This window comes from Rattus rattus, chromosome 12 (genome assembly GCF_011064425.1).
Source record: "Rattus rattus isolate New Zealand chromosome 12, Rrattus_CSIRO_v1, whole genome shotgun sequence".
Taxonomy (NCBI): Eukaryota; Metazoa; Chordata; class Mammalia; order Rodentia; family Muridae; genus Rattus; species Rattus rattus.
Window position 1 is genome coordinate 69,420,425 of NC_046165.1, and position 18,910 is coordinate 69,439,334.

Genomic DNA, 18,910 nt, shown 5'->3' on the forward strand with positions numbered 1-18,910 from the left:
GCTTGAGGCCCATTGTGTTTTTCACAGATCATTCTAAAGAATGGGGTAGGGGCTGGAGAAATGGCTCAGTGGTTAAGAACACTGCTCATCCTAAGGTCCTGAGTTCAAATCCCAGCAACCACATGGTGGCTCACAACCAACTGTAATGAGATCTGATGCCCTCTTCTGCTGTGTCTGAAGACAGCTACAGTGTACTTACAAATAAATAAATACTTTAAAAAAAGGGGGGGAGCTCTTTCTTGACTCCCATCTTCATGGTTGCAGCAGTGGCGTCTGCTTTGTCTGCGCCCAGGAACTACACACCCTCGAGGTGACCGGCCAGGAGACGGTCGCCCAGATCAAAGCTCATGTGGCCTCACTGGAAGGCATTGCCCCCGAAGATCAAGTTGTGCTTCTGGCAGGCTCGCCACTGGAGGATGAGGCCACCCTAGGCCAGTGTGGTGTAAAGGCTCTGACCACTCTGGAGCTAGCTGGCCGCATGCTGGGAGGTAAAGTTCATGGTTCTCTGGCTCGTGCTGGGAAAGTGAGAGGTCAGACACCCAAGGTGGCCAAACAGGAAAAGAAGAAGAAGACTGGTTGGGCCAAGAGGCGAATGCAGTACAACCAACGCTTTGTCAAGGTGGTGCCCACCTTTGGCAAGAAGAAGGGCCCCAATGCTAATTCTTTTTCTTTCTTTCTTTTTTTTTTCAGAGCTGGGGACCGAACCCAGGGCCTTGCGCTTGCTAGGCAAGCGCTCTACCACTGAGCTAAATCCCCAACCCTGCTAATTCCTAAGTCCTGTTGTGATCCTGCCACACTAATAAAGCCACTTTGCCCAGAAAAAAAAAAGGGGGGGGGGTTAGAGCAGGCCAGGGTAATGCACACCTTTAATCTCAGCTCTCAGAGCCAGTGGTACTAAGAAGGTTCTCTGAGTTCAGGGCTCCCCTGGTCTACATAGCCAGTTGGAGGCCAGCCAGGGCAGCCAGGGCTCTTAAAAACAAACAAAAAACCAAAAATGAACAGGGTAAAAGTTTGCATGCCTTGTCAACCATGCAGGTAACCTCTATTTTAGAATATGTCAAAGGGTAGTTTAATCTGGCTTCACGGTAGAGGTTTTGGGGCAATGCTCTTGTAGGGGGAGTTGGGCTTTGTGGCTATGGAATGGGGATGTAGAAGGAACAGTTGTAGAGCTGAGAGAAGGTTGAGGGGAAATGCGGTTACCCTGAGATTTCTCAGTGCTGGCGGAGAGGAAAGGTCTTTAAAAGGCATCAAACTGGAACATACCACCGTCTACTGGACAGTACTGGGGGTGGGATTGACCTTTTATCTCTCACCCACTCCCCCAATTGGTTTCCGTCTTTACACCTCTTGGGATTTCTGTTTTATTTTTAGTCTGTGTGTATGTGTCAGTGAGTGAAGGCCACATGTATGCTAGGGCCCGTAAAGGCCTAAATGAGGTGCTGGGTCCCTTGAAGCTGAGTTCACTGGTGGTCATGAGCCACCTGAGAGGGTGCTGGTAACAGAAACTGGTTCTTGACTGCTGAGTCATCTCTCCAGCCTTGGTTCTGAGCCTTTTTTGACAAGGTCTTCCATAGCCTAGGCTGGCCTTAAAACTATGTAGCTGAGGCTAACTTTGAACTCTCGATCCTCCTGCCTGGAACTCAGTAGTGGGATTGCAAGTTCAGGATTCACTTCTGAGAAGGTGGTGGAGACACCTGCTGTCCTCTGCTGTTAGAGACTCCAAGGGATTTTAAAGTAAGGCTCTCGTCCTGTTTTAAAATATGGCATACGAATGTTTTGCACACTTATCCGTTTGGCGGTTTGGAGTTCAGTGCTCATATTTAATCTCTAAAGGGACTTGATCCCTGCATTAAAGGTGTTGCACTACAATAAGGAAGCCAAAGGTTAGTGTTTGCAGTCGGGAAGATTAGGTTCCTTATCTAGGGTGCAGATCCATCCGCTCGTTCTATAGCAGGGGGTGCGGTGTGTGTGTGTGTGTGTGTGTGTGTGTGTGTGTGTGTGTGTGTGTGTGTGTGAGACAGCTTTGTCGCCAAGTTTCCCTCAAACACCCAGCTAGGAGTCAGTACTTCACCTAGCAGTCTTTGCCCGAAGCCTGTTGGAGTAGGCAGAGCAGATAAACAGGCGAAGCCACATTGCAGTAACCGCACCAGTCAGAATTGGGTGTGGTGGCACAGGGTCTGTAAATGTAAGGCTTTCAACTTCAGAGATGGGGGCAGAAACGTACCTGAGTTTGAGACCTACCTGGGCTGAGACTTTGTGCGTCCTCCTTCCCTCAAACAGAGAAAAGCAAAAACCAAAGTATAAACTAGGCAATTTAGCTAAGTCTGTGGGCAATTCTGTTTCTTTTGCCCTAATGCTTTCTTCCAATTTGCTTCAGGCCAAGGCAAGATTAATTTTTTTTTAAATTTTGGATTGGGCAAAATAAGGACGTCACACCCTATCAGAGAGCACCGCGGAGGCGGGACTCTCGGTTAGGGTACTACCGGGAGCAGGCCTGCCAGCCAGTGCGCCTGCACCGGAATGGTTAGAAAAGGGAGTGATTAGAGGGGGCGGGGCTTGTGCCTAGGTTGCGTTTGGGCAAATTCTATACTGCTAGGGGGCCGGCTGCAGACAGAGGTCGCCTGGTGTCAGGAGCATCTTACAGCCAAGTGAGAAGGGAGACGGCACAGGGTGAGGCCAAGTTCTCCTCGGGTGGTCAGGGAGCTTCACTGGTCGGGATCGGCGTGCTCGCTATGGGGGAGGTGGAGATCTCCGCCCGAGCCTACGGGAAGATGTGTCTGCACGCCTCTCGGTACCCACACGCTGCTGTCAACGGGTTGTTGCTGGCTCCCGCGACGCGGTCCGGAGAATGTCTCTGCCTCACCGACTGTGTGCCCCTCTTCCACAGCCATCTGGCCTTGTCCGTCATGCTGGAGGTCGCGCTCAACCAGGTTGCGGCATGGACAACCCCGCCCCTCGTCCCTATTCACCCCCACCAACACCTTTTAGGACCCTCAGCCTAAATGCATGCGCAGCCCGCTGATCGCGGTGTGCACCGACAGAGCCAGAGTCATGGTTTAGTTATTGATGGCCCCTTCTCACGACAGGTGGATGTGTGGGCTACGCAGGCCGGTCTGGTGGTAGCTGGGTACTACCATGCCAATGCGGTTTTGGATGATCAGAGGTGAGTTGGATAGCTAGGGGCGGGAAGAGAAATGATTGTGACAACTGTGGGTGAGGTGCAGATGGACCAACGTCGTTCCTTTTACCTTAATTTTTTAGTCGAGTGTTTAGCAGCAGGGCTGTACACCAGGCGTTGTACTGAGTACAGGAGTGAGGAGGTATCAGAGATGAATATGACAGACTCCTGCCCTGAAGGAGCTGCAGTGGGGGAGGGACGGACAGACTGGAGAGAATTTCAGGTGCTGTAAAAACCGAGGAAGTGCGACCAGTAACTTAAAAGCAACTTTAAAAAGTATATTATAGACATATACACTACAGGCCAAATGCATCCGATATGGGTTAAGTTCGATCTATTGTAATTTGCTTCTCCCCCTGCACTCAATACATTGGATGTCTTTCCAACTCAGGACCTACCTCATCCTAACAGCTCTACAGTATGAATGTGGACAAACCGTAATTTACTCGCTGCAGTAAACATCGAAGTTATCTCCAGTTTTTAATTTCAGAGGTCTTATTACAGTAAAAAATTTTTTTAAAGATTATATTATTTGTTTTTTGAGACAGTTTCTCTGTGTAGCTCTGGCTGGTCCAGAACTCCCTCTGGATCCCTCAGAGATCGTCTGCCTTTGCCTCTTGGGTGCTGGGACTAAAGTTGTGCAGCACCAGGCCCAGCTAAAAATATTTTTTTTAATAGCAGGAAGAAGAAAAATATATTTAACATGGGCATACTAGAGCGAGGGACAAAGAGATCTAGTGAGGTATTGATAATCTTCCCAAGTCTGTCTTCTGGGTCCTGAGGAGAGAGTAAAGTTTAAATAAAGAAACAAGGGGTTGGGGATTTAGCTCAGCGGTAGAGCGCTTGCCTAGCGAGCGCATGGTCCTGGGTTTGGTCCCCAGTTCTGGAAAAAAAAAAAAAAAAAAAGAAGAAAAAGAAAAAGAAATAAATAAAGGAACAAGGATATTCATAGCTAAGCAATGAGGAGCAAGGTGTGGTCTTGCCCATCCCTTTGGGCTTCAGATGTGTTTTGTAAGGTCATCTGTGACAAGCTGTTAAAACTGTGCGAAACATCGGGGTTGGGGATTTAGCTCAGTGGTAGAGCGCTTGCCTAGCAAGCACAAGGCCCTGGGTTTGGTCCCCAGCTCCGAAACAAATAAAGAAACAAACAACAAACAAACAAACAAACAAACAAACAAAAAAACAACTAAAACTGTGTGAAACGTCTTGAAGCTGTGCTTACACAATGAGACAGATGCGGGGAGGCCTCTGAAAGCCCAGCATCATACATGGCCGCCAAGCAATGTCACCTGGGTCTGGGTCTGTTTTGACCACAGTGGCCAGATGACAAGGGGGAATTGGGGTCCCCTTTTAGAGTTCTTAGTCTTATTAATAAAAGAATTTTAAAAACTCAATTGACAGGGGCTGGAGAGAGGGCTCCGCAGTTAAAAGCACTGGCTGCTCTTCCAGAGGTCCTGGGATTGATTTTCAGCACCCACATGGCAGCTCACAACTCCTTTTCCAGGGATCCAACACCTTCGCTCATACACACATGCAGTCAAAACACCAACGCACATAAAATAAAAATAAACTGTCTCTGGAAAACACTTTTAAAAATCTCTCAAGGATGGTTTTATTAGAGTTGAAAGACTCAGCAGCAGACAAGCTGTACTTTCCAGAAGAGAGAAAAGAAGGTGGAAAACACCCTCTAAACAAGCACAGACGTGGTTGGGGATTTAGCTCAGTGGTAGAGCGCTTGCCTAGCAAGCACAAGGCCCTGGGTTCAGTCCCCAGCTCCGAAAAAAAACAAAAAAACAAAAAACAAAAACCCAAAACCCAAGCACAGACTCAATGCAGACAGAAAAGCAGCCGAGCTTTAGAGAAAGAGTAAGGAAGCACAAAGTGTCAGGAAAAGCACTCTTAAGTCCTGGCCGGCATCTGAAAGTAACAGGGAAAAAAAGTTTGCCTTTCTGACTCAGGCCCCAGAAAGTTGGCCAGACACAGCCAAACCTCTTGGTGGCTCCCAGTCATGGCCTAAATGGTTTCAAGTTAGCATTAAATTGGTCGCACTGTGGTATTTTCATACATACCTTATTATTTTTTTTGGTTTTTGGAGACAGGGTTTCTCTGTGTATCCTTGGCTGTCCTGGAACTCACTCTGTAGACCTGGATGGCCTCGAACTCAAGAGATCTGCCTGCCTCTGCCTCCTAATTGCAGGGTTAAAGGCGTGTGCTTCTATGGCCCAGCTCCATAGTTTATTCTCAATTGCCCCCTCCCTCCCCAGCCAGTGCCCCACACTGTTCTTCTGCCCCACTTTTGCTGGTCCCTATCTCCCTACCTAGTAAATTCTTTGTAGTTTCTTGGATTTTTTAACTTTTATTATTATTTTTTGAAATATTTTTTCTTTTCTTTTCTTTTTCGGAGCTGGGGACTGAACCCAGGGCCTTGCACTTGCTAGGCAAGCGCTCTACCACTGAGCTAAATCCCCAACCCCAACTTTTATTATTTTTGTGTTTTGCCTATATTGTATCTTTGTATATCTGTCCATGCAGTGGCCCTGGAGGTCAGAAGAGGGCGTTGGATTCCCCCGGACTGGATATCAGTTGCCATGTGGATGCCAATTCAAACCCAGGTCATCTGGACGAGTACTTAGTACTCTTAGCCAGTGAGCCATTGCTCCAGCCGTTTGTTTCGCTTTGGTTGATGAAGGCAAATTACCTTCCCAAAGCCTACTTTAGATTCCATCTCTCAGCAGCCGTATCTGAGACCTGTTTCCCACAGCATTGAAGCATCAAGCAATCGTGCATCAAACATCACGCATGCCCGATACTCCCGGGCCAGCTGCCAGGAGCACCCGGGAGACCTGGGTCTGCCCTCGGCTGGCTGCTCACTCCTCTCCTCCTCCCTCAAACAGCCCTGGGACTCTGGCCTTGAAAATCGCTGGACGAATTGCAGAATTCTTCCCCAACGCAGTGCTTATTATGGTGAGACTGGGGCTTCAGAGTGGGGAGGTGGAGAGGGAGTGGGAGAGGGTCCTCAAGACTCTCGCCCTTTGTTCACCCAGCTGGATAATAAGAAACTGGTAACTTGGCCTCGTGTACCTCCAGTCATTGTCCTGGAGAACCAGGGTCTTCAGTGGGTGCCTAAGGACAAGAACTTGTGAGTGCCCCCCTACTTCTTGTCCCTTGGAAGCCCAAGACTTGAGGCTTCCTTTGTCCCTGGTCCTGCCCAATGGCTTCTCCAGACACAATCTTTAAATCGCTGTCTGGCCCCACTGTTTGACATCCGTGTTTTACATTTCAGAGTGATGTGGAGAGATTGGGAGGAGTCACGGCAGATGGTGGGAGCACTGCTGGAGGGCCGGGCCCACCAGCATCTTGTGGACTTTGACTGCCACCTTGATGACATTCGGCAGGACTGGACCAACCAGCGGCTCAACACTCAAATCACTCAATGGAGTGGTTCCACCGATGGACATGCCTAAGCCAGAGGGGTCCAAATACAATAAAGACGTGGGCTGGTGGGCAACTATGTATTTATTGTGTTTGGAAGGCAGAGTGAGGGAGGAGACCCCAGGAGGAAGAAGACTGGGTGCAGTCTAGAGTTCCTGTTCAAGAGCAGGAGGGTTTCTGCTATACCCATCATAGAACGAGCGAGGGGGCTCAATAGATCATCCCCTTTGTCTCTCCACGGGGCTTCTTGAGCTTCTCAAAGTTCTTCAGGATGATGTCATATAACACAGCCTATAGGATCACAGAGTAGGGGAGGTCAGCCGCAGGCCCCCAGTAGTTCTGTATCCCATCTCTACCTTTGGAAAGGCTGTTCTTAAGTCATCCTCCACCCCACGTTGGCTTGGTCAGAAATTGGATGGCCTGGGAAAAGTGCTTCTGCCCACCCCTGCCCTCCTCTCCCCTCCTCACATAAGCGTTACGGATCTCCATGACCATCAGCCGGATCTCCTGGTATTCCGCCTCGTCCAGCTCGTGCACCAGCTGCCGATAATCACCCTGCAGAAACTCTAAGAGTTAGTCCTGACTCGAAATCGTATTATCTTCCCTGGCACAGCCTGACCTGGGCTTTACCTACCACGTGGGGCTGCTTGGCTGCTTTGGCCACGGCGTCACCCCTCTCGGAGAAGTACCTGTGGGAAGCGGAAGTAGTTTGTAAAGAGTGGGGAGAGAAGGAGGGAGCCCAGGCCTGTGCCCAAAGCAGAGTGTGCTGGCGGTACACTGAGCGAGGCCACTCACTTAGAGATCTGCGTTTGGAAGCCTTCCAGCTTGGTATGAAGGCTGGTCATCAGCTCAAACACCTTTTCCTGAGAAGGAAAGTGCAGAGTTGGGAGGAAGCATGGGCTGGCTGCACAGGGGGGCTGAGGACTGAGGGGGACGGTGCTCTCACCTGGACAGCCACGCCAAAATTATTCCCATCCTCTATCCGAGGTATCTGTAGCTGCAACCAGGTAGTAACCTTGGAGCAAAGGAACGCATCATGGCTTTATCACCATGTCCTTCCCTCCCCTCCGCATACGTACCCTAATTCCCAGGTTCCTAGTCTTCCCTTGTCTGCCCACAAGCGGATGGTGGGATGCCAGGTCCTTGCTGAGCCCCAGTCTGGGTCACCTGCTTTGCCATGAAATAATTGGCAGGGACCAAGAGGACAATGCCTGGAGCAGAGTTAAGGGTGGAAGAGCTCACCAGGTTGAGTTGCTCAATGACATCCTTGATCTCGGGCTTTAGACGTTGCAGGAGGACCACAATCTTCTCATTGCAGTTCACTGGACCACAGGGAGGACCTGGAGAGCGCGCAGTGGGTCAGCGAATGACAGAGCATGTAAGGTTTGGAAACGGAAAAGTAGAAGGCAGTTTGGAAGTCCTGAGACACCAGTCTCTTCCCAGCCCATCGGTTCTAGTACCTTTGTCGTCTTCGTCCCCTTTCTTCTTTTCGTCCTTCTCTTCCTTCTGTGGGGAGGAAGACAGGACTGAGGCTGATTTTCTCTCTGGCTGGCCCACCTCCCAGGTGTCCCAGCCAGCTTGCCTCCTGTTGCTTCTTCCGCTCCTCCTTCTCTTTCTCCTTGACGGGATCAGGGACTGGGATGTCCAACGGAGCCTTCAGATTGCTCAGGTTGGCTTCGTTGAGAGCTGGCTCCTGGTGGTGGGGCGGGAGATGAGTGCATTCCCCTCATATCACCCCACCCCCACCCCCGGGGTCCTCTTGAGTCCTTGCTGGGGCCCCAGTACCTTTAAGAAGGCATCCAACTCTGAGATCTTCTTGGGAAAATAGCTCCCAAGCAGGTTCTCTGTCTGGGTAAGGCAGTGGAGGAGGATAGGGTCAGAAGCAAACACCATTTCCAAGGCACTGAAGTAAGGGCTCACAGCGCCCAGCAAGGGAGGCCAGAGTCGTAGGTGCTGGGTGGAGGTGGGGTTCCCGATGTCGTAGGTCTTACCTTACTACACAGGTCTTCACGAAACACATCCACCTGTAGAGTACAGGCAGGCAACCCTTCAGAAACCTAGCTTTAAGGCCAGTTCTTTTGAGGACAGTTCCCTTTAGGTGTAGGGCCTGACCTGGGGAATAGAGGAATGGAGCCCTCTAAGGCCACACCTGAAGAAAGCTAAATGGGTCCCTATATACGGTGGCTTGAGGTGGTATGGTAGTTTTAGGCACACCGGAATCTGGGGAGAGTTCAGTGGATCCCCAAGGGGGCTGAATTTGGAGATAAGAACATTCCTGGGGTCACCATGGTTGTGCAAGGAGTGATAAGAAAGCCCTCTGGCCAGGCGTGCACTCCAGAGGTACAGACTGGTGGATCTCTGGGAGTTCAAGGCCAGTCTGATCTACATATCCAATTTCAGGAAAGCCAGAGCTACATAGTACAGAGCCCGTCTCAAACAAAACAGAACCACCAGACGGTAGGCAGAGAGGGTGCCGGTGTGTGCCCTTTCCGAGGTAAAGTCTGAGTTGGCAAGGGCAAGTCCCTCTCCAGGTTTGTGTGTGTAGCCCTGGCTGCAAGCCAGCAGACTTCACACTAGCTCTAGGCTTCACTTCACCCCACTGGACCACGGCCACCTCACCTACTCCCAGGGGATCAGGTGCTTCTGGCAGTAGGCTAAGGGGCAGGACCCCCAACTCAGGTGCGGGGGATGGGGGTGTGGGTGGGGGTGGGGGTCTGTGGATCGATTTCCCTAGAACTCTGGTTCGTTCTGAGCCACGCCTCTCTAAAGCCTCTCGTCCCCACTCGAACCCGCAACGCTCACCTTGGCTTGGGCTTCCGGATGGACCCTCAGTGTAGCCATGGCCAGAGCCGGGGGCTGAACGCCGCACGCGGAGCCTGGGGTGGGCAGCGGGAAGGGAAAGCGAAAGCACAGCTCGAAACCTGCACCGCCTTCCTGGGTTTGGGGAGTGGAGGGACTGGAGGAGGCGGGGACAGCCTACTGAGAGGCGGGGGCTCCTCCAGCAGCCCGAGTAGCGTTTCCGCCGGGCGCTCGGGTCTCTCTGCTCCGCAGCCACGCCCGCCTCCCAGCCAGCTCCAGTACCCCTGCCCCTTCCCACCCTCGGCTCCCATTTCCCGGCACCCGCTACTTCTGCTACGGCCAGGCGATAATAAGCCTTACATGGGGGTTTAAAATCTTTAATGATCTGGGGTAAGATCTGGTCTTCCCAGCGTGGTCCCCTGCCTTCACCAACATACTCCCGCCCACCAGACCGCTACGCTGAGGCGCCGGCACCATCCTTACGGGAGACTCAATAGGTTGAGCACAAAGCCTTTGTAGCGCCCTCTATTCCCCTATAAACCACGCCCCCACAGCAGGGATTCGGGCCTCTGTGATAAAATCTATAAAGACTTTTTCTTTCACAATCATCGCCGTCCTCTTCAAGTCCATTGCTTTGCACATTCATCCATTACACAAGCAGAAACTTATAGGTAGTGTTTATTCCGGCGTCAAGGACTCTCTGCCCTTGGGAAACCTGCAACACTCTTTCCCCTCAACGTCCTCACTCAGTCCTCAGCTTGGATGTCAATTTTTCAGAGAGAACGTTCCGCCATCGTTCTTCAGAAAGTACCTTCCCCCTGCAGTTTATTACCTGTTTCAGTACCTCCATGGCACCTGCGACTCTGATACTAGCCATTTGTTGTTGTTTGCTTGTTTGTTTTACTTTTGAGACAGGATAATACAATGGTCTAAACAGGAGCCAGGCAAACTTTCGGCAAGGGTTTATGACAGCTATTTAGTTTGGGGAAGTGTTAATATGTGTGTAGTGTTAACTGCGCTGAAAGGAAAGTAGCCGAGAAACTAATTAGTGCGGGTGAGTTTCAATAAAACTTAACTGATGGACTCGAGAGTTTGAGTTTCATGTAATGTTCACACATCCAGAATTATTTTTTCAACTTCTGTTTTTGTTTTTCGAGACAAGGTTTCTCTTAGTAGCCCTGGCTGTCCTGGAACTCACAGCTGTAGAGATTAGGTTAGCCTCGAACTCACAGAAACTGCCTGCCTCCTTCATCTGTCTCTCCAGTGCGGGGATAAAAGGCCTGCCCCATCATACCTGGCTTTTTGTTCAACATTAAAATATGCTCAATGGTTAAGAGAGCCCTGGCTGCTCTTCCAGAGGACCTCTGTTCTGTTCTTAGCACTCACGTGACGGCTCACAGTTGCCCGTAACTCCACTTCTAGGGGCTCCAAGGCCTTCTTCTGGCCTCCACGGGCACTATATGCATGTGGTGAAGAGGCATGCATGCAGTCAAAACACCCACCACACACATAAAAAATAAAATTTTCACAACTAAACAATAGGAACGCCAGTGACTGGGATGTCGTTGTGGGGATTAAACTTGTCTCCGCATTGTATATTCATGAGAGTGTATGGGACTGGAGAGGTGGCTCAGTGGTTAAGAGCACTGACTGCTCTTCCAGAGGTCCTGAGTTCAATTCCCAGAAACCACATGGTGGCTCACAACCATCTATTATGGGATCCAATGCCCTCTTCTGCTGTATCTGAAGACAGCAACAATGTACTTATATATAATAAGTAAATATGTCTTAAAAACAAAACAAGAGTGCATACACCATGCATGAGTTCATGGAAACCAGAGGTGAATGGTGTCTTCCTCACCACCACTCCCCCACCCTCCCGTGCCTTATTCACTCTCATACTAACCCTGGAGCTCACCCATTGGCTAAACTGTGTGCATAGCCATGCCCAGCTTATTACCTGGGCTCTGGAATCCAAACCCTGGTCCTGATGTTTGCAAAGCAAGCACTTTACCTACTGAACCAACCCCCCCCCAGGCGTTTAGATACATTAATTTATATAAATAACTTAGAACAGAGCAGTGCCTGACCCTAACAAGAACTATGCAAGCATTTGCTATTTGTGTATTTCTCTCTTGCTTCCTCCAGAGCTCATCTGGAGTAGAACCCTTGCTGGTCATTTTCTTTTTTTTTTTTTTTTCTTTTCTTTTTTTTTTTTTTTTTTTTTTTTTTTTCCTTTTTTCCCGCTCTACCACTAGCTAAATCCCCAACCCCTTGCTGGTCATTTTCACACGGCACAGAACTATGCCTGGCACAGCAAACCATCATTAAGCAGACAAGTATGCCATCCTTTTTTTTTTTTTTTTTTTTTTTTTTTTTTTTTTTTCGGAGTTGGGGACCGAACCCGGGGCCTTGCGCTTTTTTGGCAAGCGCCCTCCCACTGAGCTAAATCCCTAACCCAAGTATGCCATCCTTATGAGAGAGGGGTAGAAAAGGTTCTGCCATGGATTGCCTAGATGGGTAGTCTCCTAAAAATAGCAGGAGAGTCTCTGAAGAAGGCAGGAAAACTAACTAGGTTGGAAACGGAGCATCTGCAGAGGGAGGCTGATGGACAAACCTAAAGGCTGCTTTTAGTAATACCATCCCTCCATAGCACAGCTCCAGAAAGACCAGGAAACCAACTGGATGGAAGTCAAGTACAGGAAAACACACTTGGACTGGGGAGATGGCTCAGTGGTTAAGAGCATTGACTGTTCTTCCGGAGGACCTGAGTTCAAATCCCAGCAACCATATGGTGGCTCACAACCATCTGTAATAGGATCTGATGCTCTCTTCTGGTGTGTCTGAAGATATCTACAGTGTACTTACATACATTAAATAAATAAACCTTTGGGGGGAAAAAAAAGAAAACACACTCAAGGTCAGCAACTTCAGGAAATGATGAGGAAGGAATTTGAGCATCTTACCCTTCCCACCCTCTCTTCCCTCTCTAGGCCTGAAAAGAATCGGAGGAGCCAGAGCCAGGCCTGGTATGCTTTTTATTTCTTTCAGTTATGTTTGCGAATTGAGCGGGATCGAGGGAAGAGCCCGTGGCCTGGGATCCCAGGGGACCAGGGCTGATGGTACCAGCTGCCATATGTAAGGTACCAGGCAAACGTGCCTACTGCCGCACCCACCACCTTGTGGGTATATTGATGGAAATAGATGACTGTGCAGAGTAGCAGGAAGTTCCAGAGGCCGAGCAGCAGCACATTGAGTAGAAAAACAAGACGCAGTGGGGCGCCAGCCGGTAGCCCATGGGCCAGGTACTTGGCAAACACAGCTGCTTCCTCAGCCATGAGAAGGCAGCAGAAGGTGAGGAGGAAGGTGTGGGAGGAGACAGTGTAACCCCGCCACTGGTGGCCCGCTGCCAGGCAACTCTTGCGGTCAGGCAACTCATGCAGCAGTAGGCCCTGGGGCAGAGGCTCAAAGCAGGAACCGGTCAGGTCCTCGATGAGTAGGAAGGCTCGTCCGGCCCCCCGCCATACAGCTGCCCCCACCACCAGTCGGCTCAGGTGCCGGGCAGTCACTGCTACACGTCGAGTAGCCAGGAACACCACCAGGAGCACAAAGCCCCCCAGGAAGGTGCATGTCCAGCCCCACGCTGAATTCACAAACTTTCTGTGGGCAGGAAGTGGGAAAGCTAGTTGAGATCCCCGGTGTCCCATCTCCCCATCCTGATTGGCTGTCCCATAGTCTATCATTAGTTTTCTTTACAACTCTACCATTTCAATGTTGTCGTCTCCTTAAAGGACCACTGGGCGACTAGGGTCCACATTTCCTTTTCTGTCCTTGACTTCCCCGGCACCCCCAGGCTCTGTTTCTCTCCCTCTCCCCTTCCCCTCCCCCTCCCCCTGACCTTCTCAACCTCCTAGCCTATTTTTAGCATTTAGACTGGCAGCAGAACAGAGAGGCCTGAAGAAGGAAGCTGGAATCCCAGAGTGTGGGGAGGCAGCTCCTATGGACTTCAATGGACTCACATGTTGAAGAAGTTGCCGTGGCTAGCGAAGATCGTCCGAGAGTTAACGTGAAACTGCAGAAGGGGCCCAAAGATGACCACTGCTGCCAACCAAGCATGGTAGAGGCGCCGTAAGCAAGGGCTGCCTAGGAGGCGGGCGGCTTGTTCACTTCCAAAGTACAGTAAGGCAGAGGCCACCCAGAGCAGCACCTTGACCAGGCATCCCAACAGTGCTCGGACTCGGGTCCCGGCCCCCGGCCCTGCCCCCACCGTCGGCCCCCGCTCCATGTTCCCTCCCCTCCCCACTAACTGCCTGCTCTGCTGGAGGCTGAGGAGGGGCTAATGCAACCCCCCCCTCGGATAAGGATAGGCAGTGACAGGTGTGGTAGACACAGGGCAGAGCCCTGTTGGCAGCTGGCAGGCAGGGAAGGGGGCCAGCAAGGGGCCAGTTTGAGGGCTGACAGTCAACATGGCCCTGGCCTTAGATGGGTGGAAGTGTGTCCTGACATAGCCTGTGTCCTTTCCCGTTAGCTTTGTGTTGTCAGTTCCAGCCACATCTAGTCCGTGTCTCAGGGTGAAGCCAGCTGTTCAGAGCTGTCCTGGTCCACGGCCGACTTGTATCTGCTTGTCATATTTTGGTCAGCTGAAGCCCCTCTATGCTTAACTCAACTCCACCGTGTTTTTCCTGCACGGGGAAATCGAGGTCATAAAACCAAACTCAACCTTGGATGCCTGTATTAATCAGGGGTTTTCTAGAGGAGCAGAACAGATAGAATCGATCTAAATTAACAGGGGATTTATTAGAGGGCTTTATCACAGGCTGTGGGCTACTTAATTCCAAAAGTAACCATGTCTCCATAGAAAGACTAACGGTCAGGCAGCTGTTCAGTCCATGAGGCTGGATGTCTCAGCTGGTCACTGTGTTAGAGTCCCCAGGAACTAGGTTCTAATATCAGTAAAGGAATTGCCTCAGCAACAGGATACATGAACTTGCCAGGGAGAGTGAGGGCAAGCAGGCAAAAAAGCAAAAGCTTTCTTCCTCCACGTCCTTTCACTCGGGCTGCCACCAGTAGGTGTGGTCCCCACCAAATATGGGTCCTTGTCCTGGGGCTCTGAGAGAACAAAGCGTGGTGTCATGGGAAGGTGGTGGAAAGGGGATTTTTGGAAAGGGGATTTTTTGGGGGGCGGTCCCTATAGTTATGGTGACTTCCTGCCGCCATCCAGATGAGGTCTCCAAGAGGCCAGTTAGTCCCAGGAAGGCCAAAAACACGGGTGGTGGCAGAACAAATGCACGGGGTGTCACCGAGTGTGCCACAGCTTGTACACACGATAATGGTAAGAATCAATAGGGGACATTCATGTGCCCTGAGGAAGGCAACCTGTATAAGAGGATGGTGGGCGTGGCTGGGTCCTCAGTCCTGCAGCTCAAACACATTCAGGTGATGGGGTGAAGATGCTCAGACAGACATATCCAGTCTGGCATCCATCAAAATGTTAAGTCTGCGCTCTAGTCAGTTACTGGGCCCGTGGCTCACACAAACCTGGCCTCTCAGTCAAAAAGTGCCTGTTACTTGGTAGCTGTTTCTTTCCTCCTTCCTTAAAGCTGGTGGTGGGGGTTTCAGGGCAGTGGAGGTCTAGTAAAGAAGGGAATGAACAAGCCATGACACCCAGGTTGTGGGTCTGAGGAAAGCCAACCCTATTCTTTTCAAGCAACTGGGGACTGAATGCAGGGCCTCAAGCCACCACTGAACTACACCCAAAGTATCCTCCCTCATTTTTTCTTTCCTCCTCCTCCATTCACATTGTGTGAAAATGTCTCTGTATTTTCTTTTTAAGATTAATTTATTTTATGTGTGAGTACTCTATCTGCAAGTACACCTACAGGCCAGAAGAGGGCATCAGATCCCGTTACAGATGGTTGTGAGCCACCATGTGGTTGCTGGGAATTGAACTCAGGACCTCTGGAAGAGCAGCCAGTGTTCTTAACCACTGAGCCATCCCTCCAACCCGTCATTATTTATAGTACATTAGGTCATTCTGCTCAGGCAGAAAAGTTGAGGGCGGAACTTCGGGGCAGAGGAGTGACACAGAGAAAAGCAGAGGCGGGAGAATTGAAAGTAGACACGGAGGAAACAGAAGTGGATTGCAGCAGAGCAGAGAAAGATAGGGAGCTACCCATAGGGTCAGAGGCTAAGTAATGGGTTAAGTCAGATGAGCTACCTGGGAGGCTGCCCAAGCAAAATGCCCAAGCTCTCAGCTGTAATAGAAGTCTCTGTGTCATTATTTATTTATTTATTTTAAAGAGGTATTTATTATACATAAGTACATTGTAGCTGTCTTCAGACACACCAGAAGAGGGCATCTGATCTCATTACAGATGGTTGTGAGCCACCATGTGGTTGTGGGATTTGAACTCAGGACCTCTGGAAGAGCAGCCAGTGCTCTTAACCACTGAGTCATCTTTCCAGCCCGTCATTATTAATAGTACGTTAGGTCTTAGAAAATCCTGCTATACCAGGTGACAACTTTTTGGGATCAGTTCTCTACTTTCACTGTGAGTTCTGAAGATCAAACTCAGTTTTCAGGCTCATACAAGCAAGCATTTGAACACACTGGGCCACCTGGCCAGACCCCATGTCCAATTTAATGCAGTAGTGGAGATGGGACCCAGAGCAACCGAGTCTCCAGTCTTTTCCTTTCTCCCCTTTTCTTCTCATTTCATTGTTCTGAAACAGTCTTACTCGTTTTCCTTGGCTAGCACAAAATGGGGACAATCCTACCTTTTACCTTTGCCTCCCAAACACTGGGATTAGCAGGTGTGCACCTCCACATCTAACCCAATATGCTCTCACGCTTGAAAGTCTTTTAGTTACTGTTTAGTTCATTTATAATATCTTTGTAAGAATTTAAATTTAATTAAAAGACATAAAGTTGAGTTGAGTGGTGACGCATGCCTTTAATTCCAGCACTCAGGAGGCAGGTGCAGGAAGATCTCCAAGTTCGAGGCTAGCCTGGTCTACAGAGTGAGTTCCAGGACAGCCAGAACTACACAGAGAAACCCTGTCTCAAAAAACCAAGCCAAACCAAACCAAACAATTTTTGATGTGGGACGATTGTCATGGTTTGTATACATTTGGCCCAGTGGCACTATTAGGAAATATAACCTTGTTGGAGTAGGCGTGTCACTGTGGACACAGGCTTTAATACCCTTGTCCTAGCTGCCTGGAAGCCAGTATTCTGCTAGCAGCCTTCAGATGAAGATGTAGAACTCGAAGCTCCTCCTGCACCATGCCTGCCTGGATGCTACCATGTTCCTGCCTTGATGATAATGGACTGAACCTTTGAACCCATAAGCCAGTTCCAACTAAATGTTGACCTTATAAGAGTTGCCTGGTCATGGTGTCTCACATTCACTGCCAGCCGGATCTACCTGGTGAGTTCCAGCCCAGTGATAGTGGCTGCTCTTCCAGCCCTAGGCTATAGTGAGGCTGTCTCAAACAAAGACAACAACAAACTCCAAAACAAAAACAAGACCTCCAACAAAACAAAACACACCAACAAAAAAACCAACAACAAACAATTCTAGAGATCATAAAACCCTAAGAGTTCATTTTTCTCCCCTCTGGGACTAAATTTCTATTGTAAATAGTACCATATATTTTGTTAACAGAATTGTATGGTCATGTCAGAGAATGGGTATTCTGTGAGGCCTTTAAGCATTACTCACATTTTTCTCTAAATTTGGAACCCTGAACTACAGGTTCTAGATGAACTGGTATCTTAGGAGTGAAATGACAGACTGAAACTATTCTAGTCATTTGTCTTCCTTCCTTTTTCTTTTTTGTTTTGTTTTTCTCCTGACACAGGGTTTCTTTGTATACCCTGGCTGTCCTAAAACTCACTCTATAAACCAGGCTGGGATTAAACTTACATTCACCTGCTTCTGTCTCCCACCACTGCCTGGCTCTAGTTAGTTTTTTCTTTTTTCTTAATTATTTGTATTTCATGTGCATTGGTGTTTTGCCTGTATTTATGTCTGTGTGAGGGTGTTGGGTCCCCTAGACCTGGAGTTAGAAACAGCTGTGAGCTGCCATGTGGGTGCTGGGAATTGAACCTGGGTCCTTTGGAAGAGCAGCCCGTGCTCTTAACTGCTGAGTCATCTCTCTAGCCCTCAAGTTCACACAGCCTAGAGTCATCTGAGAGGAAAACCTCAATGGAGAGATCACCTAGATGAGACTGTCCTATGGACATGACTGTGGGGTACTGTCTTGATGACTGACCTAGCAGGAGGGCCCTGCTCACTCTGGGCAGCTCCCTCCCCTGCAAATGATTCTGGGTTCTATAGAAAAGTTAGCTCAATGTAAGAGAATGAGTCAATGTTGCTCCTCCATGATTCCTGCCTTGGCTTCCCTCGGCGATGGACTGATACCTGTAGTGTAAACCAAACTCTGTCCTCTTGTAAGGGACTTTGTTTTTAACTTATGTATCTTATTTATCTGTATTTAACTTATTTATCTGTATTTTGCTTCTATGCATGTCTGCACAAAACTTGTGTGCCTGGTGCCCACGGAGACCAGAAGAGGCTGTTCATCTCTAAGATTTACAAGAATTACAAGCGGTTGTGATTCTGTGTGGGTGCTGAGAATTGAACCCAGATATATTCCCAAAGAGCAGCCTGTACTGACCAGTGAGCTCTGGTCAGAAGTTGATCATCAGAAAATAAAGGGCACTGGGCCAAAGAGCCAAAGGGCAGGCAAGTTGGAAGTGTTCTGTTTTGTCTTGAGACAGGCTCTCATGCAGCCTAGGCTGCCTTTAAAACTGCTCTGTAGCTAAGACCTTGAACTAGGAATTCCTCTGCTTCCGTTTCTTAAGTACTGAGATTATAGGCAAGTGCCACCATACCTAACCTAAGCAGTCTCAGCTCTAGGCAGTTTTCGATTTTTAAACACACACACACACACACACACACACACAGAGTAGGTTAGAGGACAACTTGCAGGAGTTGGTTCTCTCATCACGCAAGCTTCAGAGACTGAACTAAGATCAATAGGTCTAGTGGCCAGTGCCTTCTCCTGCTGAGTCATCTCACCTGCCCTGGACTGTTGTTTTTGGGGGCGGGTGTGGTATGTGCCTGCCGTCCTAGCTACTCAGAGAGAAACGAAACTAGAGGATTAAGTGGGCACAAGCATTGGAGACCAGCCCAGATGACGTAGTGAGAGCGAGTCCTCCTCCAAACAAGAAAACACCCCCCCACTCTTGTCTAAGACCACCCCTTCAAGTGCATACCCAGTTTACAAATTGCCTTAAACAGTATGACATGCCAGGAAAGCTCTGTTTATTGTTATTGCAGTAAGTGAAAGAAAGATGCTACTTCATCTGAACTTTGGCTTGTTTTTGGGCTTGGGTTCTCTCTCTCCCCTCTTTTTCTCAGTAGCTAATCTTTTGCTACTTTGTGGGTTCTTTTTGTTATTTTGTCTTTTTTTTTTTTTTTTCCCAGAGCTGAG

The 18,910-nt window shown here is 49.4% G+C and overlaps 4 protein-coding genes across 4 annotated transcripts; 2 read left to right on the forward strand and 2 right to left on the reverse strand.

Moving 5' to 3' along the window:
* Positions 1-40: 40 nt before the first annotated feature.
* On the forward strand, positions 41-658 carry LOC116913219 (ubiquitin-like protein FUBI; the record flags this gene model as incomplete). The annotated part of the gene is made up of 2 exons (XM_032917394.1): positions 41-45; positions 265-658. Coding segments are annotated over exons 1-2 (399 nt in total), but the record flags the coding sequence as incomplete, so codon positions are not given.
* A 1,813-nt stretch (positions 659-2,471) lies between these two features.
* Positions 2,472-6,686, forward strand: Emc9 (ER membrane protein complex subunit 9). Its single transcript, XM_032917963.1, has 5 exons — positions 2,472-2,930; positions 3,087-3,163; positions 6,073-6,142; positions 6,223-6,317; positions 6,462-6,686. The coding sequence occupies exons 1-5, from the start codon at positions 2,733-2,735 to the stop codon at positions 6,640-6,642; spliced, it is 621 nt and encodes a 206-aa protein (XP_032773854.1). The 5' UTR covers positions 2,472-2,732; the 3' UTR covers positions 6,643-6,686.
* Positions 6,677-9,562, reverse strand: Psme1 (proteasome activator subunit 1). The gene is made up of 11 exons (XM_032917962.1): positions 9,413-9,562; positions 8,602-8,634; positions 8,396-8,458; positions 8,193-8,303; positions 8,071-8,116; positions 7,853-7,950; positions 7,557-7,625; positions 7,406-7,473; positions 7,245-7,299; positions 7,079-7,165; positions 6,677-6,901 (listed from the first exon to the last, which is right to left on the reverse strand). The coding sequence occupies exons 1-11, from the start codon at positions 9,449-9,451 to the stop codon at positions 6,821-6,823; spliced, it is 750 nt and encodes a 249-aa protein (XP_032773853.1). The 5' UTR covers positions 9,452-9,562; the 3' UTR covers positions 6,677-6,820.
* A 2,868-nt stretch (positions 9,563-12,430) lies between these two features.
* Positions 12,431-13,703, reverse strand: Fitm1 (fat storage inducing transmembrane protein 1). The gene is made up of 2 exons (XM_032918141.1): positions 13,429-13,703; positions 12,431-13,069 (listed from the first exon to the last, which is right to left on the reverse strand). Exons 1-2 carry the CDS (start codon positions 13,692-13,694, stop codon positions 12,457-12,459), a joined length of 879 nt encoding a protein of 292 aa, XP_032774032.1. The 5' UTR covers positions 13,695-13,703; the 3' UTR covers positions 12,431-12,456.
* Between the last annotated feature and the right edge of the window lie 5,207 nt (positions 13,704-18,910).

Excerpts from the sequence above, each read along its gene's own strand:
- Psme1 (XM_032917962.1), bottom strand. The coding sequence starts at position 9,451 with ATGGCTACACTGAGGGTCCATCCGGAAGCCCAAGCCAAG. Across the intron at positions 8,304-8,395 it reads AGTTGGATGCCTTCTTAAAG|GAGCCAGCTCTCAACGAAGC; the intron begins GTACTGGGGCCC and ends CCCCACCACCAG. Across the intron at positions 7,474-7,556 it reads ATTTTGGCGTGGCTGTCCAG|GAAAAGGTGTTTGAGCTGAT; the intron begins GTGAGAGCACCG and ends TTTCCTTCTCAG.
- Emc9 (XM_032917963.1), top strand. The coding sequence starts at position 2,733 with ATGGGGGAGGTGGAGATCTCCGCCCGAGCCTACGGGAAGATGTGTCTG. Across the intron at positions 2,931-3,086 it reads TGGAGGTCGCGCTCAACCAG|GTGGATGTGTGGGCTACGCA; the intron begins GTTGCGGCATGG and ends TTCTCACGACAG. Across the intron at positions 3,164-6,072 it reads GCGGTTTTGGATGATCAGAG|CCCTGGGACTCTGGCCTTGA; the intron begins GTGAGTTGGATA and ends TCCCTCAAACAG.
- Fitm1 (XM_032918141.1), bottom strand. The coding sequence starts at position 13,694 with ATGGAGCGGGGGCCGACGGTGGGGGCAGGGCCGGGGGCCGGGACCCGA. Across the intron at positions 13,070-13,428 it reads CACGGCAACTTCTTCAACAT|AAAGTTTGTGAATTCAGCGT; the intron begins GTGAGTCCATTG and ends TCCTGCCCACAG.